Source organism: Coloeus monedula, assembly GCF_965178545.1.
Source record: "Coloeus monedula genome assembly, chromosome: 5".
Taxonomy (NCBI): domain Eukaryota; kingdom Metazoa; phylum Chordata; class Aves; order Passeriformes; family Corvidae; genus Coloeus; species Coloeus monedula.
The window spans coordinates 29,693,915-29,715,851 of record NC_138785.1 but is presented as its reverse complement, the minus strand read 5'-3'; the positions used below and the strand labels follow the sequence as shown (position 1 = coordinate 29,715,851).

Sequence of the window (21,937 nt, the reverse complement as noted above, 5' to 3'; positions counted from 1 at the left end):
TGTTGTTCAATACCATGTCTCAACTTGTGCTTCACTCACAAGTATTTGCCTTGAGAATCAGCTCCAACAAACTCCTCCAAACTGGATGCTACACTTGGGACCTCCAGCTGCAGTTCAGGGCAGCACTACAACACTTAGGAGTCTGCCAGACCAGGCGTAGAACTTGCTTTGCCTCTGCATTCCTGAGGATTGGGAATAAAGAGGGGGTAAAGTCTAAGCTGACAATATTTTATTAGTTAACTTTTTTTCCAAAAAGAGAGAGAAGCTTGATCATACATATGTGAGAATATTAAAAATGTGCAAAACTTCAAGGAAATAACATAATATTGGTCTGGTTTGTAGACAAACAACATAATAACCTCTGGTTTGTCTCTCACTAAACTGTAGATGTTCTTTACATATGACTGCAAAAATACATTTTTGTCAGAGTACCTTCAAATGTATTATTACTGAAGTTCCTGCTTTCTTATTTAGCTAGATTTCAGCATCCCCTGGTCAAGGATGGTTTATATCCAGACATTCCCTCTGATTTTTATAGAATATAAGAACTGATAGAATTCTCTGCACCTGTGTACAAACCCCACTAGAAGCCCAAATATTTTTCAGTGAGGAATTAAGCAAACTACTTCCTACCTTCCCTGAAGAGCAGTGCAAGGAAAATCAAAGTGAGATATCAAAGTGTCAGATGACTTGGAAACACCCATGTTAGGACTTGCTCTTCCACTGGCACTGAAAGAAGGTGTTGCAGTTTGCCTTCTGTATAGTTCTGGCACCAAAGCGTTATCCTACAAGGCTGATTTATTTTCCTGAGGGTTTCTTGGTTAGAAGTAAAGTCACCTGACAGTCTGGATCCCTATTAAGCAAAGTGTAGAGCACCTTGCCAGACTATTTCCCTTTGTCAGGTAGGTTGGAAGTATCCCAAAATGTATTTTTGGGAATGTACTTCTGATGTCAGAAAGCAGCTGGTTGCAAGATCACTGGCACTGTTCAAAGTGAGTAGGAAGTATTCCCACCTGTTGCACAGCCAAAGGTTTTGACCGTGAATAACGAATCATGAATTGGTTTTGATCAGCAAGCCAACTGTTATTGTTTCAATTTATCTGGAATCTGGGGCTTGCTAAAGCTCCTAACAACTACAAAGCACAGAACCTGGCAGACAGATTTTTACTTCTTTATCAAGTCTTCTGTGGGAGTCATGCAGATGACTCTGTCTGACAGGATTGATGAGGAATGTTCCAGGTCAAATAATGTATGTAGCAGTCTGGATTTTTGCACTTTATCAGCCACAACAGCACCTCGGGGGAGTGGAACTGGACATGCATCTGTATATTGGGAAACACTGGAGATCTGATATTCCTCCACTTTGAGGTCACTAGTTTGGCACAAGGTCATACATTTCAGTAAGAGTTTAGAGAGAATGATTGAAATGGGAGGGACTGAAATGTATTTTAAAATGAGTATTTTGCAAGGACATGCTTGTGATAAAGGAATTAAGCAGAAAGTCATCCTGACCTCACTTCTCGTGACCCAGATACATTAATTTAATTGATTTTCTCACTCAAATTTTAGTTTCCCTTGCCTTGCTTGAAGAGGTTGAGAGCAATTTGCCTTTACTGTAGTGAGACCTTAATTGCAGCTGGGGCATGAGTGTAGGTCAGCAAGAAAAGTAATGTTAAAAATTGTATCTGTTTGGATACCTGCAACACAGCTGGTACATAGCAGACCCCTCCTTGGGCTGCAGGACAACCGTATGGAGTAGGAAGCACACTGTGAAGTACGGACCTCTATCTGCCTCACAGACAGAATTAAGACGTGGTTGATGGGAGACAGTGGAGGGAGTCATAGATGTGAGGACAGGTGCAGTGAACATCATCAGGGAGGGAACAGCTGGGTGACAGGGACAATTACAGGCACAAAGCAGTTGTCGTGTCTCTATCAGGTTACTCTGTTGAAGGAATGACAATTGCATCACCGAAATCTAAGCCATGTTTTGCTACTTCCATAAGGGTGCATAACTCTGGGGAGGTAATTCCTGTTGAGAGAGCAGTGAGACTATTGGAAGGTTAGTGGAGAGACATTTTACGATGTATGCACTGTGTAACCACACAAGAGCATGCCTTTCCTGATGAACCCAAAGCTCATGTTTTGTCATCTTTCAGGAAATTCTTGCAGTTCCTTTTGGGTACAGTTTTTGGAACATGACTGAATCTGCTGCTCACTGCTCTCATTCCCATTTCCCCCAGTACTTCAGACCTTTGTGGTCTTTACTGTAATTAAAGAGCATTAGAGTAGAACTGTTATCCCCCACTCTGTCTACACTGCAGGACAGATGCACTCTGTGACATTCCTCTCAGCTGCTCAGTTTGGTGACCTACTGAAACTTGCCAGTGCTCCTCTTTTTGCCTGCATTCACTGTTGTTACCCTACATAACACTGGGTGAGCCCCTGTTTCTGAGACAGCTGAGAATTTTTTAGTTCTCTCTCCTTTCAAGAAAGTTGTTATTAAAATGTGGCAAAGGACAATGGGAAAAATGCTTCCTCTGCTCCCTGGTGCATTTCACAAAGCTGTGCTTCAAATGGATGTCCAAGAATGTGTTATGAGTATTGAAGCACATACTCTTTCTTATTTTTGTTTACAATCCTTTCCTTCATTCATACCCCTTTTAAGATAATCTCTACCTTACCTTCTCCGTGTGAAAAAACACCTTAGACAAACAAGATGTGAGAACTTGATGTACTAGAAGATGGAACAAACACATAGTTTGCTTTTGAGACTAGAAGTTATGTTTTCACATCTGGAAAATCACATGTGGAAACCTATAAAGAAAATCCAGTTTCTTTTAGGAATCAACACCTATGAAACATTATGTAATTAGGTAAAGCTGCATCAGATTTTTAAAGCAGATTTATCATCTTTAATTTTGCAGCCATCTCTGGCCCTTTCTATGCTGAAAATGCATAATATCCCCTAATAATTAATTTGCCTGCCTTGCTTGCACTATGTCAATATAATGCCTGATACACTTATGTCACAGAGCTCTGACTGATCTTTTCCTTCTAACATAAACACTGAACTCTGTGGATAAAATGAAATGAGGCAGTGGACACAAGACTGATTCCTCTGATGCAGTGACACTGATATTATTTAGAGATGTAGCAAAGTAAGCACATTTTTCCACAGGAACTTTTGAACCCCTCACAGATAAGACAGCCCATTCACTCTGCAGTTAACTATGAGCATTTCCTTCCATGTTTGCTCAAACATGTATGTTGAGGAGAGGAGTAAAAAAGTTATTTACTGATAATTTATTAACCTTACATCGTAAATGCAAGTCAATTTTCTCATTAATAATAAATTAAGAACTTAAGTGTGTTTTAGAGTTATTTTGTTGAATAAATAGGCAAAATAACTGTATTAACAAAATTGCTTGTCCAGTTGGAGAACAGAGCACTCTTCTGAGAGACGAAATCCCTAAGCTGCACTTCAATAGATTGCTGTGATTTTAATTTAAACATTAGTTTTCTCATTAAAGTTAAGCAAGCTTGAATTCAATAGCAAGCTCCATTTTACAGGTAGTCAATGCAGATTCAAGTGGAACTTGTTTACAGTAGAAGCTTGAACAATGTTTTCCTAAATGTGGCACAACTACTTTTGCAGCCATATGCGGTGGGACAAGATATGACACTTTAATTGTTACTAATTGATGCTTTTTCTTGGTAGTGCAAACAACTAGGGCAACTAGTAAATGAGCTGGGCAGAGAAATTGTCTCTCGTGCCTTACAAGTGACTGCTTCAAGGCAGGGCTTACAACACATTGGCTGGCACAATGTGAACATCTGTGCTCTTGACCAGGCCAAAATGTGAAGCTGGTAACAAATGAAGTCGAGCCCCTAACAAGGTAAACCAGTAAGAAACCTGATTTTCATCAGTATCATGTATACTAAAGTGCTCCCTGCTTTTGATGGGATCTACTGTGGGCTCAGCCTATCTGAAAATAGGGTCAGTTACTTCAGTTTCCTAAACACATGCATGTGCTCTGCATCTGGGACCCCACTCTCTGAATACAGCACTGAATTTGCTGGCAGGGTATCACTGACCTTTTTCCTTCAGCAGTGGATGGGTAGGAGAGTACAGCAGCTGCATAGTAGTGATATATTATGCTGAAATTCAAAGCTGTACAGACTGGCAGTGTGTGTGTGGAAAGGTTGTTTTTCCAACTACCCAGAAGTCGGTCCAACTGGGAGCAATGGGTAAAATTTTGCCCATGTGAGGTTCATACTTTTTCTAGGTGCCTCATGAAAAGGCAACCAGAGATACAGACAGGTGCCTTGCAGAACACCTGTGACTCACAGCAAAACTCGATGCAGTGGGAACATGCCAATAGAATTGCTTCCGGCACTGCACTTGAACAAGCTGGTTGCTCCTTTTGTCTTCTCAATGAGCTTTGCAACATAATGTAAGTGATAATAATTGGCTGCAGGCTTTATAATTACGAATTATGAGGTAAATGTCTCTCCACCCAGAGAAAAGCTAAAAAACATTGTTATCAATAGTGCACTTAAAGGCAAAAGGTCCTCTTTCGTGAATTACATTTGTTGATTTCTTACCAGTTTCCAGCTACAAAGTATTAGTGTGACTCAAATGATGAACTGCTTCTGAAGGCTGTATGAATTTCTAGGAAAACACTGGATGCTCATCAAAGTTGAAAGAAACAAGTAGGGCCAGATTTTTCAAAGCCAATATAAATATACGGGGGAAGTGGCCAAATCCATAGTACAGCTTAGCAGACAGTAATGTTTGCACCACCACTGAATCCCTCTGCTGACCTAGCTTTTGCTCTCTGGTATTACTCCATTGTGATGTAAGGGGTCTTGGAGACAACCAACCATATTTTCCATAGAAATTCACAGAATACAACTAGTGTTACTGAAATGCAGAAGTACCTGTACTTTTAGTGTTTTCCTCCTCCTCTCATATGAATTCAGAAAGTACAAGTGAGCATTTTTACTTGAAAGAGGACCTTGCAAGTCATTGCCTGCCCACCAGTAAAACTTAGTTATCTTTAATATGCAAACAGTTCCTGTTCGTAGTGAATAAAGACTGTGTTGCTATATAAGTGCCCAATTTTAACTCACCTCCCATCCTTACAAAATAAAGCAGTGGTTGCATGCACATATGGCAGCCCTAGCACTGCCTTTGGTCTGTAACATGCCCTGCAGACAAGCTGTACATATGCTGGAGTTCTGCTTGTTTCCTTTTTTCTACCATAATCTGCTTACTGTCACATTAAGAAATGAGTGAGCACACGTCTGGTACTGGTGGATTGCAAATAGACAATTCACCCTGCATACCTGAAGGAGTGTCAAGCCTGCAAGCAAAACACACGTGATACAAACCCAACAGGTGACAAGTATGAGCCAGAGCCCTTTGCATTCAAAAGAGATTCCTCCTGACGTGGTGTGGGTTTGGCACAAAACTAGGATATTATTCTGTGTAGCAGCAAAGAGAAATGAAGGACGTGAATAAGGACAGGGATCTGCTGAGAAAGCCTATCCAGACACAAAATATGAAGTTGTTGACACTAGTATAGAATCACTATATAATTAAAAAAATGCATTGAACTTGAGACTTTTTTTTTAAATTAGTATTATTTTTTAAATTGTTTTGAATGCTGGAAACTACAGTGGTAGCTCTAGTAAAAAACAGCTTTCTGGAAGAAAGGAGATAGATTTAGATCTTGAGCCAATGCTTGTTATTGTCAGCATGAGCATACCCATATTGTCAGTAAACATACAACATGCACATTAAAGGAGGGAATGTATTGCTAGAACCTGCTGTGCCATGCAATAAATTGCTATTAACTATCTATTTCAGTATTAATAGTGTACCAATAAGATAGGAGAAAGGAGAGTGAGCCACTGCTGTTGTAAGCTTCCATTGCTGCAGTGAAGTGAGTGCCTTCTGATCTTGAAGAGGGCACAGACGGAGTACCAGATCTTGTCTGGCCCTCACTTGGGTGTAACATGTGGCCTGTTAATTTTTTTTTTTTGCAAAAAAGAGGAACTTCAAAAATTTCCACCATATAAATTTCTCCCCAAGCAAATTGTGGATCTTGAGAAATACAGGACTTGTTTTGTCTGTACTCCCTTCCAGAAACACCGGGCCCAGCAGTGCCTGCTCCTCAGAAGACACTGAGTGCAGAAGAGTGCAACAGCCAGCACCTGAACATGATCATATATGAGCTCCCCTGGTTTCTCTAGCAGCCCCCTCAGCCATGCCCTGGACTCAAATAGCTGTTGGGGGAATGACCATGCAGATGGGAAACCTTGTCTGTGTTTACCCTGACTGTGTGTTTGTTTGTTTGTTTGTTTGTTTCAGATGTGGAGCCAAAAAGAGCAGAAGCCATCTTCAACGACAGTAAGTGAGGCTTTTTTAAAATATCAGAAATCTCTGATTTTTTAAAATTAGCATTAAGAATCTCTGAGCACTTTTCCTGGCCCTTAAGAGCCTTTTCTCACCCTTCTGTCTAATGAATGTGACCTTGTACTCTCAGAACTTGGGACTGTGTCATTTTCTTTAGCGTGCATTGGAAGGAAAGAGGTACCATAAGGAAATGTATAGAACTTACATCAGCCTGTGATTATAATCAAAATGTTCTGGAATTTGGAATGGCTAACAGCACAAAATTATTCCTCATGGAAATATATGGAAATGTGACTGGTTTTCTCAATGCATTGCTGTAGGGGTTAGATAGAGATACCTTGTTTTAGAGATGTTTTTAAGTTTTCAGAGAAAGAAGTCTGCTTGCTTGGAGATAAAATAGTCATAAAAGCTATTTTTGCTTACAAAGATAGATATCTTTGCTATCTTTGCAAAAAAGTTGTGTTTCTTTTAACTCTAAGAAGGTTTGATCAGTTCCTTGGCAATAAACTATCAAACAATGAAAGACTAAATTACATCACTTTTTGGGTCTGATTTAGGTGCTTGTGTTCTGGGGCTCTGATGAAACTGTGAGGTTTTTTTCCTGTGTTTTGAACATTGACTGCTCAGGTGGTTGATAGGATTGTGCAGTTTTAGGACCAGCTACTGAACATTACAAAGAGCTTTCAGGAAGGAAAAAGGTTCAGACAGTCTTATGAACTATGGTATATTCTGAAGTTTGTCTTTCACACAAAACTTTCGGACAAGTAGATTTAGATTTCACTGATTTCCTTCATTGTGGTTTTAAATGTCAGAACAGGGGAGATGCTGCACTGAGCCCATGAATTTCTCGATATTGTGTGACTTTTCTTTCTTCTTCTAAATTCATGAACAGCTTTCAATCTGCTGTAGTATTCCTGCCACTTTTGACTATAAAGTATTGTTAACATAATGTTGTGCAGATCCTAGTAGGAAAGGGATGAGGTTACACTCTGTGTAGCTCCAGTGTTTCAGTTCTGAGGATTTCAAGGCCCCTGGGGCTGGCAGCTCCTCAGTGATGAATTACTGAGTTCTGCTTTGGCCCCCTCCTGGGTCACTGTCTGGGAGATAAGCCGGGCAGCAATGGTTTGGATTGTGTGGTCACTATGCAAATAATTTTCATCTCTGTCTCTTTTTCAATGAATTGGGATAGTCCTGTGTGTCAACTTTCCTAATATCTAGCTGAAATTGGGACCTGGATGAAAACTAGTGGGTCTTGGTCCAGGTAGGATGGATTTGATGCTGTTTGGATGGGAGAAGACGGCTGAAGAAGGTCTGTTCATTGAGGAAGTTTCTAAAGCCATGCAGGAGCTTCAGCTGCTCCTGAATATCCTGAGTTTAATAGCTGAAACTATGGATATTTTAATTTCTCTCTGGGTTTGGATGAAAATGCTTATTTTGTGTCATGGATGCACACCATGCTGGAGGTATCCATGCCTTTGTCATCCCTGGTTGGAGTACTGTGACGCTCTTTGCTTGAAGTGCCTCTGCAGGTCCACTTGCACACTGCAGTGATCAGTTGCCTGTCTCCAGGTGACATCTTGCTGATGTAATCTGTGTGCATGCAAGGTAAAACCCCATGGCTTGGATCATTCCCACCTTAGGTTTTGCCTTTTTCATGTTTTATCCTAATGACAAATCACCTGGGACATAAAAGTTGGCAATCCCTGTATTTGGGAATTGTCTTGGGTGTGTGGTGAAGAATTTGATTCCTGAATTGGACTGCTCACACAGCTAAGCCTGAATGTTTGACCATCATGGCTTCCCATGATAGTCAGTTGTTCATTCAGGCTTCTAACACATGGGTTGTGCAAGAGGAGCTCTGATTTGGGGGGCTGGTGGAAGTATGTTTTCTTGTTGATGTCAATAGGTATAGAAGACATAAGTGGTGCATAGTCTTACATTATGTTTTCCACAGTCATTTGCAGGAATATCTACTAAACAGAGGAATACCTAATACTCTCCTCATCCTTTTTGACAGTCTGTGGGTTACGGCAGAATAGATCAGTCAAGTCAATGGCAAAATCCTCATCGCTGAGAATCGTTGGTGGATTGTCTTCTGCAGAGACCGGGGATTGGCCGTGGCAGGCCAGCTTGCAGTACAATAACATCCATCGCTGTGGTGCCACACTCATCAGCAACACCTGGCTGGTATCTGCAGCTCACTGCTTCAGAGAGTAAGTTCCCATCTTAGAATCTGCAGCAGAATGTGCCCCTTGTGTATCAAGTTGTGTGGTTTTCCAGATTTGCACCACACCCCCGACTCTTTCCCAGAAAAACAATTTTGGAGGAGAAAAGTCAGGGTTAAGTAGGCCCATCAACTGGATGTTTCAATGAGAAATTAAAGACTGTCCCTTTGGAGCAGAACTGGAAATTTTATGAGTGAAAATCATTATTTGGCATATTGAGCAAAGATGAGCAAAAAAGTTAAGGTGACTGACATGGTGGAGTATTTGTTTCCTGTTACACTTCGTGTTTCTTAAATATATGCCTTAGTGTCACGATGAGGTTGCTGCCACTGCAGGCTGCTACCAGCAGTCACCCACCCCTCTATTCAGCCATTCACGCCCAGCATTTTTTGTTTAAAGCATGGCAACTGTGAATCTGCAAGGCATTTTCAGATGGACCAGCTGATTGAACAAATTATCAATGTGCAAAAATTGTACGGGAAACAAAGAGTTTACAGCAGAAGAGCTTTTTGATTTGACAACACCCTGTGGCCACACAGTGGTTAGATCAGGGACAAGGAGCAGGGGAGGAGTACAAGACCATGGCTGAGAAGGGAATGCAGGAGTGCCCTCTTCTAGCAGCAGCCCACAGTTCTGTTATGGAAAGTGATGGATGCCACAACAGTCTAGTAGAGAGCTGGCTTGAAGGAGTTTTACAGTAAAGGCACTCAGCAAATTTAAAGTCCCAAACATATATTTACCGCAAAATACTTACAGCACTCTTACATTTTTCAGCATGACTCACCCTCAGAAGTGGACTGCTACTTTTGGAGCTCTTCTGAAGCCACCAAGCTTGAAGCGCTCAGTCAAGACAATTATTATTCATGAGAAGTACCTCTACCCAGAACATGACTATGACATTGCACTTGTGCAGCTCTCCAACCGAGTTGAGTTCACGAGCAGCATACACCGTGTCTGTCTGCCTGAGCCGTCTCAGACTTTTCCCTACAATATTTACGCTGTCATCACAGGCTGGGGAGCTCTTACCAACGACGGTGAGTCCTGAGTCTGCCAGATGACCTGTATGGTCCATAAACAGCGGCTCTGATCTGCTACTGAACTGATACCACTTCTGTAGCCACACGTTCTACGGCAGCAAGCCTAATGTTTGCAATAGGTTTGTTTAGTTGTAGGCATCACTTTCTTGTTCTAAAACTAGAGTGGATAAAGACAGAGCTACAATCCACTGGCGCAGAAAAAAAGGAAGAAGACCCTTCTGTTTTCCCAGCCTTTCCATTCCATACTGTAAATTTTTAAGACAGGTAGTCCAGCCATGCACATGTTTGTATAGCACCTAAAAAACTATTTCCCCAGCACTAGCCAGAAGCTACAGAGAACTCTGTGAGCTTTCAGATAAATGTGCAGAGCAAGCTGTGAATTACCCAAGCTCACGCTCTTACCAGGCCACACTAAGAGTGGATTTACCAATGGAATCAAGATGTCTTCATTTTGTATCATCTGCCCAAATTGCTAGGTAATTTGTGTTCCATGGAATGTGGAATTTGTGTTATATGGAACATGTATAAAATATATGGATTTACACTTAAGGCACTATGCAATTGTTACTTCAGTGTTAATGGTACAGTTCCCAAGTGAGTCTGTGATTCTATGTACATTCTCCTTAAGGGCCTGACCTAGACAGATCAACAAGCAAAACCTCCACATTAAACCAAATCAAGCTGGTCCTCCATAAGAGGACATTATCTTCCTGTATATTAACTACCGCTAAGTAATTATGTTGATAAATACCCAAATTGTATTGTCTCTCAGGTCCAGCCCCAAATGCTCTTCAGGAGGCAACAGTGAAACTTATTGACTCAGACACTTGCAACAGAGAAGAAGTGTATGATGGGGACATAACACCCAGGATGTTGTGTGCAGGATACTTGGAAGGAGGAGTAGATGCTTGTCAGGTAATTGTAGCTGAAAATTAGAAAGAAAAGCTATTTTAATACTTACTGCAGTATCTGGTTGACCAAATCTTAATTGGACAGTGTATTAGTTCTTTAAATAGGCTCCAATCAAACAGGAATTAAGTTGTACAGTGAAATAGCATTCAGTATCCATCATTTAGCACTAAATGCTGTTATACTAGTTATGAGCTAAAAATTAGATGTCTCAAATAGCTAAAACCAGACATCTGTAGAGGTGAGAAGGAAGAAGGTTAAGAATGTTAAGTTACCAGCAAAACCACACTATCACTCACTGAACTTAAATTCTGGACTGGATCATATCATAACGCACCTGTTACAATCTTTGTGATCTTTGGTAACACTCTTGGCTCAGTGAAAGGAAAACTCTCTGAAACAAAGATAACCATAAGGAAGGTAGGTGTAAAAGAATGGAAAGGAAATGTGCATGCTGCAGGTTCGCAAATGCTGCAAGGAAATGCTTATGTTCAAAGAAAAATATTTCCATAGTGATAACTTTTAAAAACATAAGTTCTATTTATGTTATTTTAAAACATTGTACTCAAAGTGCTGGTTCAATACTGACAGTTTCCTGAATCCCAGTCCTACAGATTTTTGCCCAAAGACAAACTCCCTAAAGAATAAGCCTGGGAAGCTCATTCTTCTGTTCCTGGCTCAGCACTGAAGAGACCTGAGCAGAAGGGTGCAACTGCTGTTTAGTTCAGTAAATAATTTTGGTGAAAGTCGGGGAATTCAGTCTGTTGTGTGAAGACTGCCTCTCTGTCTGTAAGGTTTCCGGTACTGAGCCTTGGAAAGTGGATAATATCTTAAGGAGATATTACCTAACTAGAAGACCAAGTTCTTGATGAAAGCTCCAAAACAAAAGGAGCTTTAAACTCCTTTTTGAAACGTTATTGCTGCAAGTGACTAAAATTAATTATTTCAAGAATAGCAATTAATATTAAAACCTGTTAAAAAAATGGTTCCTGCTGGCTTAGATTGCTGTCTATCCTTGTGTTTCCCTACTCTGTACGAGGAAGAAGACAAGGCAGGTGGAAAGCAGTCTTCACAAAACAGAAGAGAAGCTTTTTGTTGGGTTTTTTTACTGTAACAGTATGGAAACAGAGGTCAGGAGGTCCCCTGGCAAAGAGGAAAATGCCACAGACTTCTGACTCAAGTTTCAGAAACAGCCTGGATTCTGCACAAATGGCAGCTCTTGAAATACTGCTTGTTTACTCCTCTTATAGGAAGTCTCTTATAGTCTGTCTATGGAGAGAATTGTATTTTCTCTTCTGATCAATTAAATTTTTCCCCCCTCCTCTTTTTCTAGGGGGACTCTGGGGGACCACTGGTTACTCCAGACTCTAGACTGATGTGGTACCTCGTGGGAATAGTGAGCTGGGGAGATGAATGTGCCAAACCAAATAAACCTGGAGTTTACACACGAGTGACTTATTTCCGTGACTGGATTACTACAAAAACGGGCATCTAATTCCAAAGGAAAAAATGGATTTAACTACATAGACTACATGTAACTTGTATTTGTCTGTAATTCTGAAAGGTTATTTTTTTAGTCTATATATTCCTATGTAATTTTGGTTGAAGCAACCTTAGCCCACAGCAAGCAGTATCTTTGCTGTCAGAGATCCTAACCCTTCTGAATTCATGCTAAATGTATGAAATTGTCTGCCTCATCTTTGAGCCGTGAAACTTTCTCCCTTACCAGAAATTATGAACTGACATAATTAAAATTACTTTAAAAGCTACCAATTTACCTGCTTTATAAATGCAAACATTTTCCAGGGGAAAGAAAGAAGAAATTTTTCTTCAGCCATGGGCAAGGTCTGCAGCTAAATCTTCCTCCTCCAGTGAACCAAATGCTATCACAGCTGTGTTTCTAGCAAAGTGGACCCTTGATGATTATTCTTGTTAGAGACTATCATCTGCACTAACTCCAGCTGAGAACCTGGATGCCCACCTTGCTCCGTGGTCTTGGTAACTAAAAGTGGATCAGTTGGAGGGTAGGTCCTAGCTAAGGAAAAGTAGGATTTCTGTGCTTGCAGTAGGTTGGAAGGGGAAAGAGAAAAACTTGATGTTTTTATTGCAAAGCACATTTAAACAGGATTTTTTTTTTGTGGATTCTGTGAAGTTCAAGTTGCTTGAAGTTGCTATTGTGGAATTGCTTTATCACAACATTGTGCTGCTACCTCTGTACCTGTTGTCTTCTAGATCTACTCTGTTCAACACACAATATGCTTCAGATGCAGAAACACAAGCTCTACCTAAACTGTTTTTGTAAAAAAAAGTGTGCCCCCAAGAACAATCTCCATAGAAAGAAACATGGCATTTAAATTTGTTCTAAAGGAAAAATAACTATTCACCACAAAGGGAACTACCTTTTCGGTTCAAGAAACAGCACGCTTTTCCAAGGGCATGCCAGCCAGCAGAAACCATCTCACTGCAAAGAAAGCAATTAGTGATACTTCACTGATGGATTCATCTCTGCCATGAATGAATATGAACCTGAATATGAATCTTATGAGGATGAACTGTAATTTTATATTAAAGAACAGTCCCAAAAAGAACTTCAGAGAAAATGCAATCCTCACACATTGATTAAGCACTTTTCCTACCTCTGTGCACGACCTCTCATGGATTGCTGGTGGAAGGGGGTCCTCTAGAGCCAAGGCCTTCAATATGGGGATCCAAAATGTCACTCCACTACTGTCACCTGTAGTCTTCAAACAGCCACTGGACTGCTTAGGCTCTGAATACAGGACTCACAGGAGTCTGTACAAGACGTAAATGAAACTGCAAGTCCCACAGCCACACCTACTACAGGTGAAAATTCTGCTGAAGCATCCTGCCTCCTCCACTGCTCAGGACTGGATCTCTCCTCAGCCTTCCTACTGTGCAAGCTCTCCAGTAATCAGCATCCCTGGGAATGAGATGTTTGGCACTTCTTGAAAACCCACACCCTGAATTACAAGTCTACATATGAATGGAAAAACCTGTGTTTAAGCCTTGGTGGTGTAGGAGGGGTTGTCTTGTTATTGGGCTACTTCCAGTCATTCTGTCTTTTGAATTTTGGTAAAAGACAAGTTGCCTTATCTCAGAAAGAAATCTAATGAAGACTTTAGATTAGTTTTGGTTTCAAAGTAGTAGTACCTTTATTCTGATTTTCCATGTCATTGTAAAAAGAAGAGGATCTTGGGACAGTTAGGAGGATAGATAGATGCAGCAAATCCATTTCCTTAATTTATTGATGAAGTTTGTCATTTATGCACTTTTGAGTTGCTGTTGTTTTTCAATTAAGAATTTACTCTAGGCCAGGTTCAGTTACAAAACAGAAACTTCATGGAGCTTTGAATTAGATAACCTGAAAACATTGCTTTCTTCTAGTGCTCAAGTCCCCTTTTTTCAAAGGAATCCTTTAGGAAAAAAAAAAATTTCGTCTAGTTATTTGTGCCTCTTACTGCTTTGAAGGTGAAAATCATGAGAAGTGTCCTTTACAATCAGCTGATGTATTGTGAGTGAAAAGAAACAGTAGTTCACTTTCATAGGCAGCTAAGGCTTTGTTTTGCACTTAAGTCTCTTTTTGCATAGCAAATGGAGGGGCAACAATAAGGAGGTCAGGCCCAGATACAGCCTCTAGAAACTGGTTCCTACCTCACACTTCAAGTGACATGTACATGCAATACCTTTAAAATGAGAAAGGCAGCCTTTATTTCAGATTTTCTCAAGAGTGGATAAATAGCCAAGAGGTGTGTGGGAGAATGTCTACCTTACTCAGGGAGTCCTGAGCCAGCCAGATGCACTTTTCATAAACTTTTTAGCAAACTGCCTGGCCTGGGTTTGTCTTATATTCCATGTCAGTGTTTTATTTATGATGACTCTGTTTGTTTTCTGCCTTAGAATAAAACAATGAGACTACGGTGTGAATAAAAAGGTTTTTTAAAGCCTTTTATTATTGTTGATGTTAAGATTTAGCAAGGATTTAAACAAAATAAAGGCAATATGTTGCATAACATTAAATGTATTTTAAAAGAATTGATCCTTTTCTGTCCTTTTTTTTCCCATAATAATAATCAAGCTAAAATTTGAATATGACACAAAATAGACTAATCTTCCTTATTTTATATAAAACTATTCTAAAACTATAGTTTTCTGTCCATTCTCTGTCCTAGGAATTGTTTTGTTATTAACAGTGCTTGAACTTTACAGATATTTCACCGAAGACAAGGTGGGGCATTTGCTTTTCTAAAATACTCAGAGGTGAATTTTAGTTAAGCTAGTACTATGCAAATTAGAGAATGGATCTGAAGCTTCATTCAAGAATTCACCACCCTGCTTCTGCCCTTGAAAAAAAAACCTGTGTGTGATGTTGCATCCCTGCAAACGGGCTACAGGGAGCCCTATGCAGCTGGTACCAATTCTCCTGAGATTCCCCAGGTATATTTAAAGCATCAAGAAATGTGTTCCAAACCTCTGGTTATTCAAATTGGGTTGTCTGGGGCTTGCCCAATGCTAATTTTCAGCTTGGAGCCAAAGTAGGAAAGAAAGAAGAGGCTGATTGCACAAGGCCTAATCATGTGAGGAGGTCTGGTTGAATGACATCAGTCTGTCATCAGGATTCCTTATGTAAGTAAAGCTCGTAGAAAATCCCATTCTGTATCTGCTATTCCTGTTAACAAATAAGATGAGTTGAGAGCCAAAAGTCATTATTTAACCCAATGAATGTTTATCTGGCAACTTGCAGCCTATGCTGGAGATTCACGGGCACGGAAAAGCTGGCTCTTGCTTTTAGAAATGCAGTCAAACACATCTCAGTGTGAAATCAGCTTAGGTAATTGGTACCTTTGTTTATCTGGATTTATCGACATTATTAACATGGTTTCTAGGAAGGTGTCACTTGCTAGAGCAGCTGTAAGTGGCAAGATCTTTCGGCCCAGCCAGCTGGGAAGCTGGAGTCCTTTTAAATATGCCATCAAAACACTCCTACACCGCATGGGTTGCCAAAAAGAGGAGACAAAGCCTTGCCAGTCAGCATCTTGCTCCTACAAGAGTGAGTGCAAGCCATAGCCTATGGCAGGATGTTTGGAAACCCACTGAAGGATGTTGATGTAGATTTATGGTAACTTCTAGACTGGCCTGTGTGCTAAACTGAACTGTGTTTGCCTTAGCATTTTCAAATAACACATTTTTAGGGAAAAAACTACAAGAGTTTTGTCTGCTGGTTTGCTTATTAACTAAACCAATCAGGGAAACAAATGTACCTCCCCAAATCCCCACTTTGGATTCCTCATTAAGATATGTGAAATCACACCTGGAAACCAGGAAATTAACAGACTGAAAAAAACTCAAGTGGCTTGGATTTTCCCAGCAGAAGGAAAGGAGATTTACAGCTATTCTGCTTCAGCTTCTTATGAAAATACTGGCTCTAAAGATATATCCAATACCTGGATGGAGAATGAATCTACAGTGGTGCACATAAAGTGAAATTATGGAGATCTGGGACATGAATAGGCTCAAGTCTGGAGGTGGTGATGTTCTCCTGGCCACAGCCTCATCCCAGTCATTGTTTCAGCAAGTCTGTAAACTGACAGCTCTGCTTGCTACCTCAAAAGCTATAGCTGACTATAACATGATGCAACTAGGGAGCTGGGATTTCCTATAAAAGTAATTTATTTATCCAAATATACTAAGATTTTAATGTCATATGTAGTTTTTAAGAAGAAGGCTATGGGGAAAAAGAAAAGTCAAATGACTCCAGATATTTCAAATTTTGCAGTCTTAGAAAGTTAGGGGAAAACCTGTATCTGTTTTGATTTGGTACCATCAGCCTAGAGAGCTCCTGAATACACCTACTAACTGATGCATTTGGGAACCCATTTCTTTGGCTTCTGGGGTAAACAGAATCTGTCCATTTCTTTGTGGCATTTTGTCTTAGAAGGCCCATATTCATTGTTTCACTGATGGTTAGTGTTTGCCTGCTTACTGTTAAAGGGTTACACCAGAATTAACTGGATGTTGCTGTTTCTCTACTTAGGCAAAAGGCTTGTCATTATTTGCTGTGACTATGCAAAATCTGTTTCATGGGAGATGACTGTATCAAAGTGGACTGGTTCTTGAAAAATGTAATGACCTGGACACAAAGATGGTAGGTAGCAGATTTTTAAAATTATTATTATTATTCATAACACATTTGATGGGTAAGTTTTTAAAAATAAGAATGGTTAGGCTAACCTTAAAAGAAAGAAAGAAAGAAAGAAAGAAAGAAAGAAAGAAAGAAAGAAAGAAAGAAAGAAAGAAAGAAAGAAAGAAAGAAAGAAAGAAAGAAAGAAAGAAAGAAAGAAAGAAAGAAAGAAAGAAAGAAAGAAGGTTTATTTTTAAGGAAAGAAACCACAAACATTAAGGTAAAAATCACTGACAAGACTAAAAATTATGCAAGTGACAAAACTGAAGCTGACATTTTTGCTGTCTTTAAACTCTCCTTCATTTTTCCTCCCCACCCTTTGTCACTGGGTCTCCTGTTAATTCCATCCCTTAGATACATGCACTGCTCTTTGAAATTACTGTATTGAAATAATGAAAGTAATTCTTCTGTGTTCTGATTCTTACGTATTACGTGAAAAAGCTACAAAGCAAATACTAGCCTTACTATCCAATTCCTTTACTGCTAAGGGTTTCAATCGACATCCCAAAGGGCTTTCTCCCTTTATCCCGTCTCTGAGTTCGGCATTCCAGACTTCTAGTGGCCTCTAGTGGTTCTCTGAAATTTGCCCACATCTCGAATTTTCTGCGTGTGAAAACAGCGGTGTAGCAGACAGGAACCTTCACCCACCCTCATCCTGCCAAAGCACAGCGCAAGTTTGAACGAGCACAGTGTTGTCCAGCTGCTCTTAATCTTTGTTACTAATTAAGTACAAAGGCTGTGTGCACTGTTGGACTGAGGTGTAAATCTTGAGGGTTGATAGAACTTTGTTAGAGAGAAATGCCAAAACAATGCACTGGATGCTCACAAAGAGGACAAAACTTGGGTCTTATTGTCCTTACAAGTGCCCAAAACCCCAATCAAGATAGACAACAACCTTGCTTTTTTTTTTTTTTTTTTTTTCTTGGTGTACGGTAGAATGCAGATGGTTGGTCTGTTTGTTCTTTTCTTTCTTAAGCTATAAATATTCTAAAATACAAAGTGACTATTCTGTATTCACTGTATGCAAGGACACTTTTCATTGCTTGAATCCCTCCCATTCCAGACAATATGTGCTAATGGTAGCAAGCTCTCACCTACTCCAATGATCAGGGGTAACAGAAAGGAAGGCAGGGCTCAACGTGAAGGGAGATTAAACTGGATGATGGGAAGGCGGGCAGTGCTGGGATCTTAATCAAGAGTCTGGGAAACGGGAGAGAAAATAAAGCCTATATACCACCCGGGCATGGGCTGTACTTTTGTTTTGACGACTCTTTGCCAAATCTCCTCTACGGCCTTGGGTAATCTCTGGCATTTCGCAGTTGGCTCCCTAGACCATTTGAATGAAATTTTGTGTGTTTGTGTGGTAGGTGACATCCTGCTGGTGCTCTCCTGCGAGATGCGGCGGCAGGTATCGCAGGAGCAGGGCCCGGAAGCGCTCTTCATTGTCTAAACTGGTCATGCTTGAACCTAAGGAGGATTTATTTATTTTATTGTTTTTAACATCACGGTGTGTTACTTTTCAGGCAGAAAATGGCGGGGTTTTTCAATGGCTTAAGCGGCTCCGGCCAGGCAGGGGCTGCGCAGCCCCTTCCGCTGCCGACTCGCGGCGGACCCGCCTCCCCAGGGCGGCACCGGCACCGGCCCGGCCCCTCATGTCGGCGCAGGCGGGGAAGCGCCGCGGCACCGGCGCTGCCGCTTCCCACCCCCTTCCTGCCTCTTCCCCCGCCGGCAGCGCTCGGGCCTGGATCGCCACGCTAGGGCCGCCGCGGGGTGAGGAGAGCGGGCGGCGGCGGGGCCGGGGCCGCGGAGGGGGCGGGGCACGGCGAGCCCGGGGTGGCCCGGCCGGGCGGGTGGCGGTGCCCAGCGGCGCGGGAGCGCCCCGGGAGCCGCGGCGGCGAGTGGGGGCTGCAGCCGCCAGGCTCTGCTTGGGACCCGGGTCGGGCTGGTTTCCAGGGGGCCCTGGGCTCTGTCGGGGTTCCCCGCTGCAGATCCGAGGTGTTAGCCTGGCTCGCATTAGCCTGGCTGGGCAGTAACTGGGTTTGAGCTCTCTCTCTCTCTCTCTCTCTCCCCCTCCACCGACTGTACAGGGAAACATCGACTGGGATTAGCCGCTGGAAGCCCTGGGTAGGTGGGATGAGTCCAGGCCTCTGTGCCATCCCAGCGTGCTGACCAGCGAGTAGTTAATACTGCTTCAGTCTGCGCTGACTTGGAGGTAAGAACACTGTGAAGCCAGCACAAGCCTTTGCTGCTCTTCAGAGCATCTTAGCCCTTCTTGGTAACATGTAGCTTCTTGGTTTGTCCCTGGGTTATGTCATGCAAGCAGCTGAGGCTTTAAAAATTAAGAACATTACTTAAATAGTTAAATACACGGCTGACATTAAAACCGCTAGTGTTGGCTTTTAAAAGGAAACAGGCAAGTGTATAAATGCTGAGCCTCTGGTAAGAACTAGGACATAACGTTAGAATGACTTTTTTACATGCATTTCTTGGAAACAGATTCAATACTGGTTGACCTAAAATGAGAAATAACTTGGATACAGGAATACTTTAACCAAGTTTGTCCTACAGTTGCTTGACAATAGTGTCTTTAAATCCTCCGTGTGGAAGGAGGTATTTTGCTCTACCTGATGGGTGCACTGGCAGCATCTCAGTGCTGTAACTATGACTGCAGGAGGAAAAGAGGGAATTAAAAAATATATTGGAAGAGCCACTGTCAAATGAATCTGTGTGAAACAGGTGGCAAAGGTTCTCTTGCCAGCTGATTACACATCCTAGTTGTTTACAAAAGACTGTTTGGGAGGGCATAGAGATTGAGATGGATTGAGATGGCTGTCAGCAGCCACAGCAGTGGAAGCTGAGCACTTTTATCCAGGGGTGGATCACCTTCCTCATCTTCGTACCACGATCCGTTTATGTTGTGTAGTCCCAGAGTGCCAGTGCTGTCTGGGGAGGAGCAGAACAGCTCTGGACTGTTACGAGATGATGCTGGCTTGCTTTGAGGGGGATTTCCAATCTTGTGCCTTAGGCAGTGGTTGAAATGAAGGCCTTTATTTAAGCAGGGACTGGAGCCTGTGACTGTAAGATGTGGTGTGTTGCACTCTGGCCTGAGATCTGGGTCTAGTAGAATGGTCATTGCCTGTCTTCAACCCTTGTGGTGTCAGGGGCACAGGAGCTGCGCTGAAGTGGCTGGTGGTGTGTAGAGTTTGATGGAGCTGCCCCATGCTGACTGCCTTGAGTGCTAGCTGAAGTGTCAGAGTTAGTATCCACACAGTGGAAGAGCTTTGTGGATGTGATTTGTGGCCTGCGTCCAGTAGTAACTCTGTCCCTTGCTGTGCTATTTCAGCGCTATCTAAGAACCAAAAGGACAAATTTTGGGTCAGAATGTTGCAGTCTCCATGTTGTGACAGACAACATGCAGGTGCCATCCCTCAGAAATGCTAAGATGTTTGCTGAAGTCACCTGAACAGTGAATAGGAGTTATGGTTTGGGCAGGTTTGAAAGCTGTTTTAGGATATATCTGTGCTCTCCAATAAAAAAGTCTTTAGTATGGCTGGGCCCTTACTTTTCAATCTTTTAGGAGAGAGGGTTGTCAGCTATTTGTAGTTTCCAAGGCAGTTTGTAGAAAGCTGAAATAAGGTATGTGACCCAGAACATCAGTTCCTATCACTACTACAAAAGTACACGCAGGGTCTATTTTGGTCATCCTGTGTTGGGTGGCAGTCACCTGCCAGGTTCAGGAAGCACCAGTTCCCAGTGTGCATAAGTAAGAAACAAGAGCCATGGGGCAGCTTGTTCCTAATCCTGCTGCTTAGTTATCACCAACTTAACAATGAAAACATCCTTGTTAAGGGCTGAAGGCCTCAATAGTACAAATTATGTTTTTTCTTACAATCCTAACAAACTGTCTAACTGCATGTCTTAGTTAAATGCTGCATTAATCCAGATCTTTGGGTGTTGGTTTCTTCAGTTAGCTAAAACAGTAACTTGTTTCCTAAATATTTTCAATTAACATCAAAATAATGCACCATAAATGCCTATTTCTAGCCATTCAAGGATCTTCTATCTTGTTTTCAAAAAACCCCACTGAGCAGGTAGATGCAAGTTGATCAGCTTGGAGCTATTAATAGAAAATGAAGTTGCCCTTTTAGTAAATCTAACTGTAGCAGATACAAGAAGTAAGTCTTGCATTTCCTCAGTAGGGAAATAAACATCTGTTTGTATTTTGGAAGCATTTATTGAAGATTTGGGGATGCTTATCTTCTGGCTGGTGTGTGTTTTCATTACCCTGGTGCTGTGGCGTTCCACAGGCTTCTTAATGTACAAAGTGATTCCTGTGTAACATCACTTTTTTGTTTTTCAGTTCCTTTAATGAAGAACTGAGTGGGGTGGGGAGGGGGTGCCAGCTGTGAAATTGCATCCGACTTAACCAGCTCATTTCTTTTTGTAACCCTTTTAGTGTAAACAAATCACACTGAATCATGGCAGCAGACTCTATGGAAATTGATGATGCTTTGTATAGGTAAGATTGTCTGGTTTTTAAGAGTTGCTCCTGACTTTCCAGGAACATATTTACATGCAGTAATGTCATAATTTCATTCATCCCTCAGGCTTTGCTTTGCTTCTTGGTCCTCATCATCAATAGCTATGTTACCCTCCAGACTTCAGTGTGTTGGATTTTGAGGGTTTTTTGTAGATTTCAAAAAAAAAAAAAGATTTCTTGGCATGGCAATAGTTCAGAGGGTCTCTGCTGAGACTAAAGATATCCCTGTAAAAGTGTGGTGGGATGAAAAGCTTCTTTGTATATCAAAAAATAATTTAGAAAATGCTGGTATGCAGAACAAATAAACCTTCTTTTTAAATCAGTGCGATACTTCAGGTGTTGTGTCACTTTACTTTTTGGCAGTAAACTGATGGAAGTCATTCTTTTCCTTGGTGAAAAAGGTGGTGTTCAGAAATGGTGTAAGTTTAGTTGTATAGTTGGAAGTTAGGACTCTTCCAGATTTCAGGATCTGACTACAAAAGCTGTGTCACCCTATGGTTTGAAGATTTCTGATAACAAAGAAATTCTTTTGCATGCTTGTGTCTTCAATAGTTAATTGCAAAAACTGGTTCATCCTGAAGAAGTTTTGCACTGATTTAAAAT

At 41.4% G+C, this 21,937-nt stretch overlaps 2 protein-coding genes across 2 annotated transcripts in view; both read left to right on the top strand.

Moving 5' to 3' along the window:
• Positions 1 to 12,090, top strand: part of LOC309573486 (transmembrane protease serine 11E-like) — a gene marked incomplete at its 3' end in the record, with an annotated part of 40,865 nt that extends 28,775 nt beyond the window's left edge. Inside the window, exons 7-11 of the mRNA XM_082282486.1 lie at positions 6,380 to 6,418; positions 8,442 to 8,637; positions 9,424 to 9,683; positions 10,459 to 10,601; positions 11,929 to 12,090. Coding sequence (XP_082138612.1) covers positions 6,380 to 6,418; positions 8,442 to 8,637; positions 9,424 to 9,683; positions 10,459 to 10,601; positions 11,929 to 12,090 — 800 coding nt within the window. The remainder of the gene's footprint in view (positions 1 to 6,379; positions 6,419 to 8,441; positions 8,638 to 9,423; positions 9,684 to 10,458; positions 10,602 to 11,928) is intronic.
• A 6,344-nt stretch (positions 12,091 to 18,434) lies between these two features.
• Positions 18,435 to 21,937, top strand: part of UBA6 (ubiquitin like modifier activating enzyme 6) — a 29,786-nt gene continuing 26,283 nt past the window's right edge. Inside the window, 3 exon segments of the mRNA XM_082281404.1 lie at positions 18,435 to 18,564; positions 18,882 to 19,006; positions 21,251 to 21,313. Coding sequence (XP_082137530.1) covers positions 21,273 to 21,313 — 41 coding nt within the window. The 5' untranslated portion in view covers positions 18,435 to 18,564; positions 18,882 to 19,006; positions 21,251 to 21,272.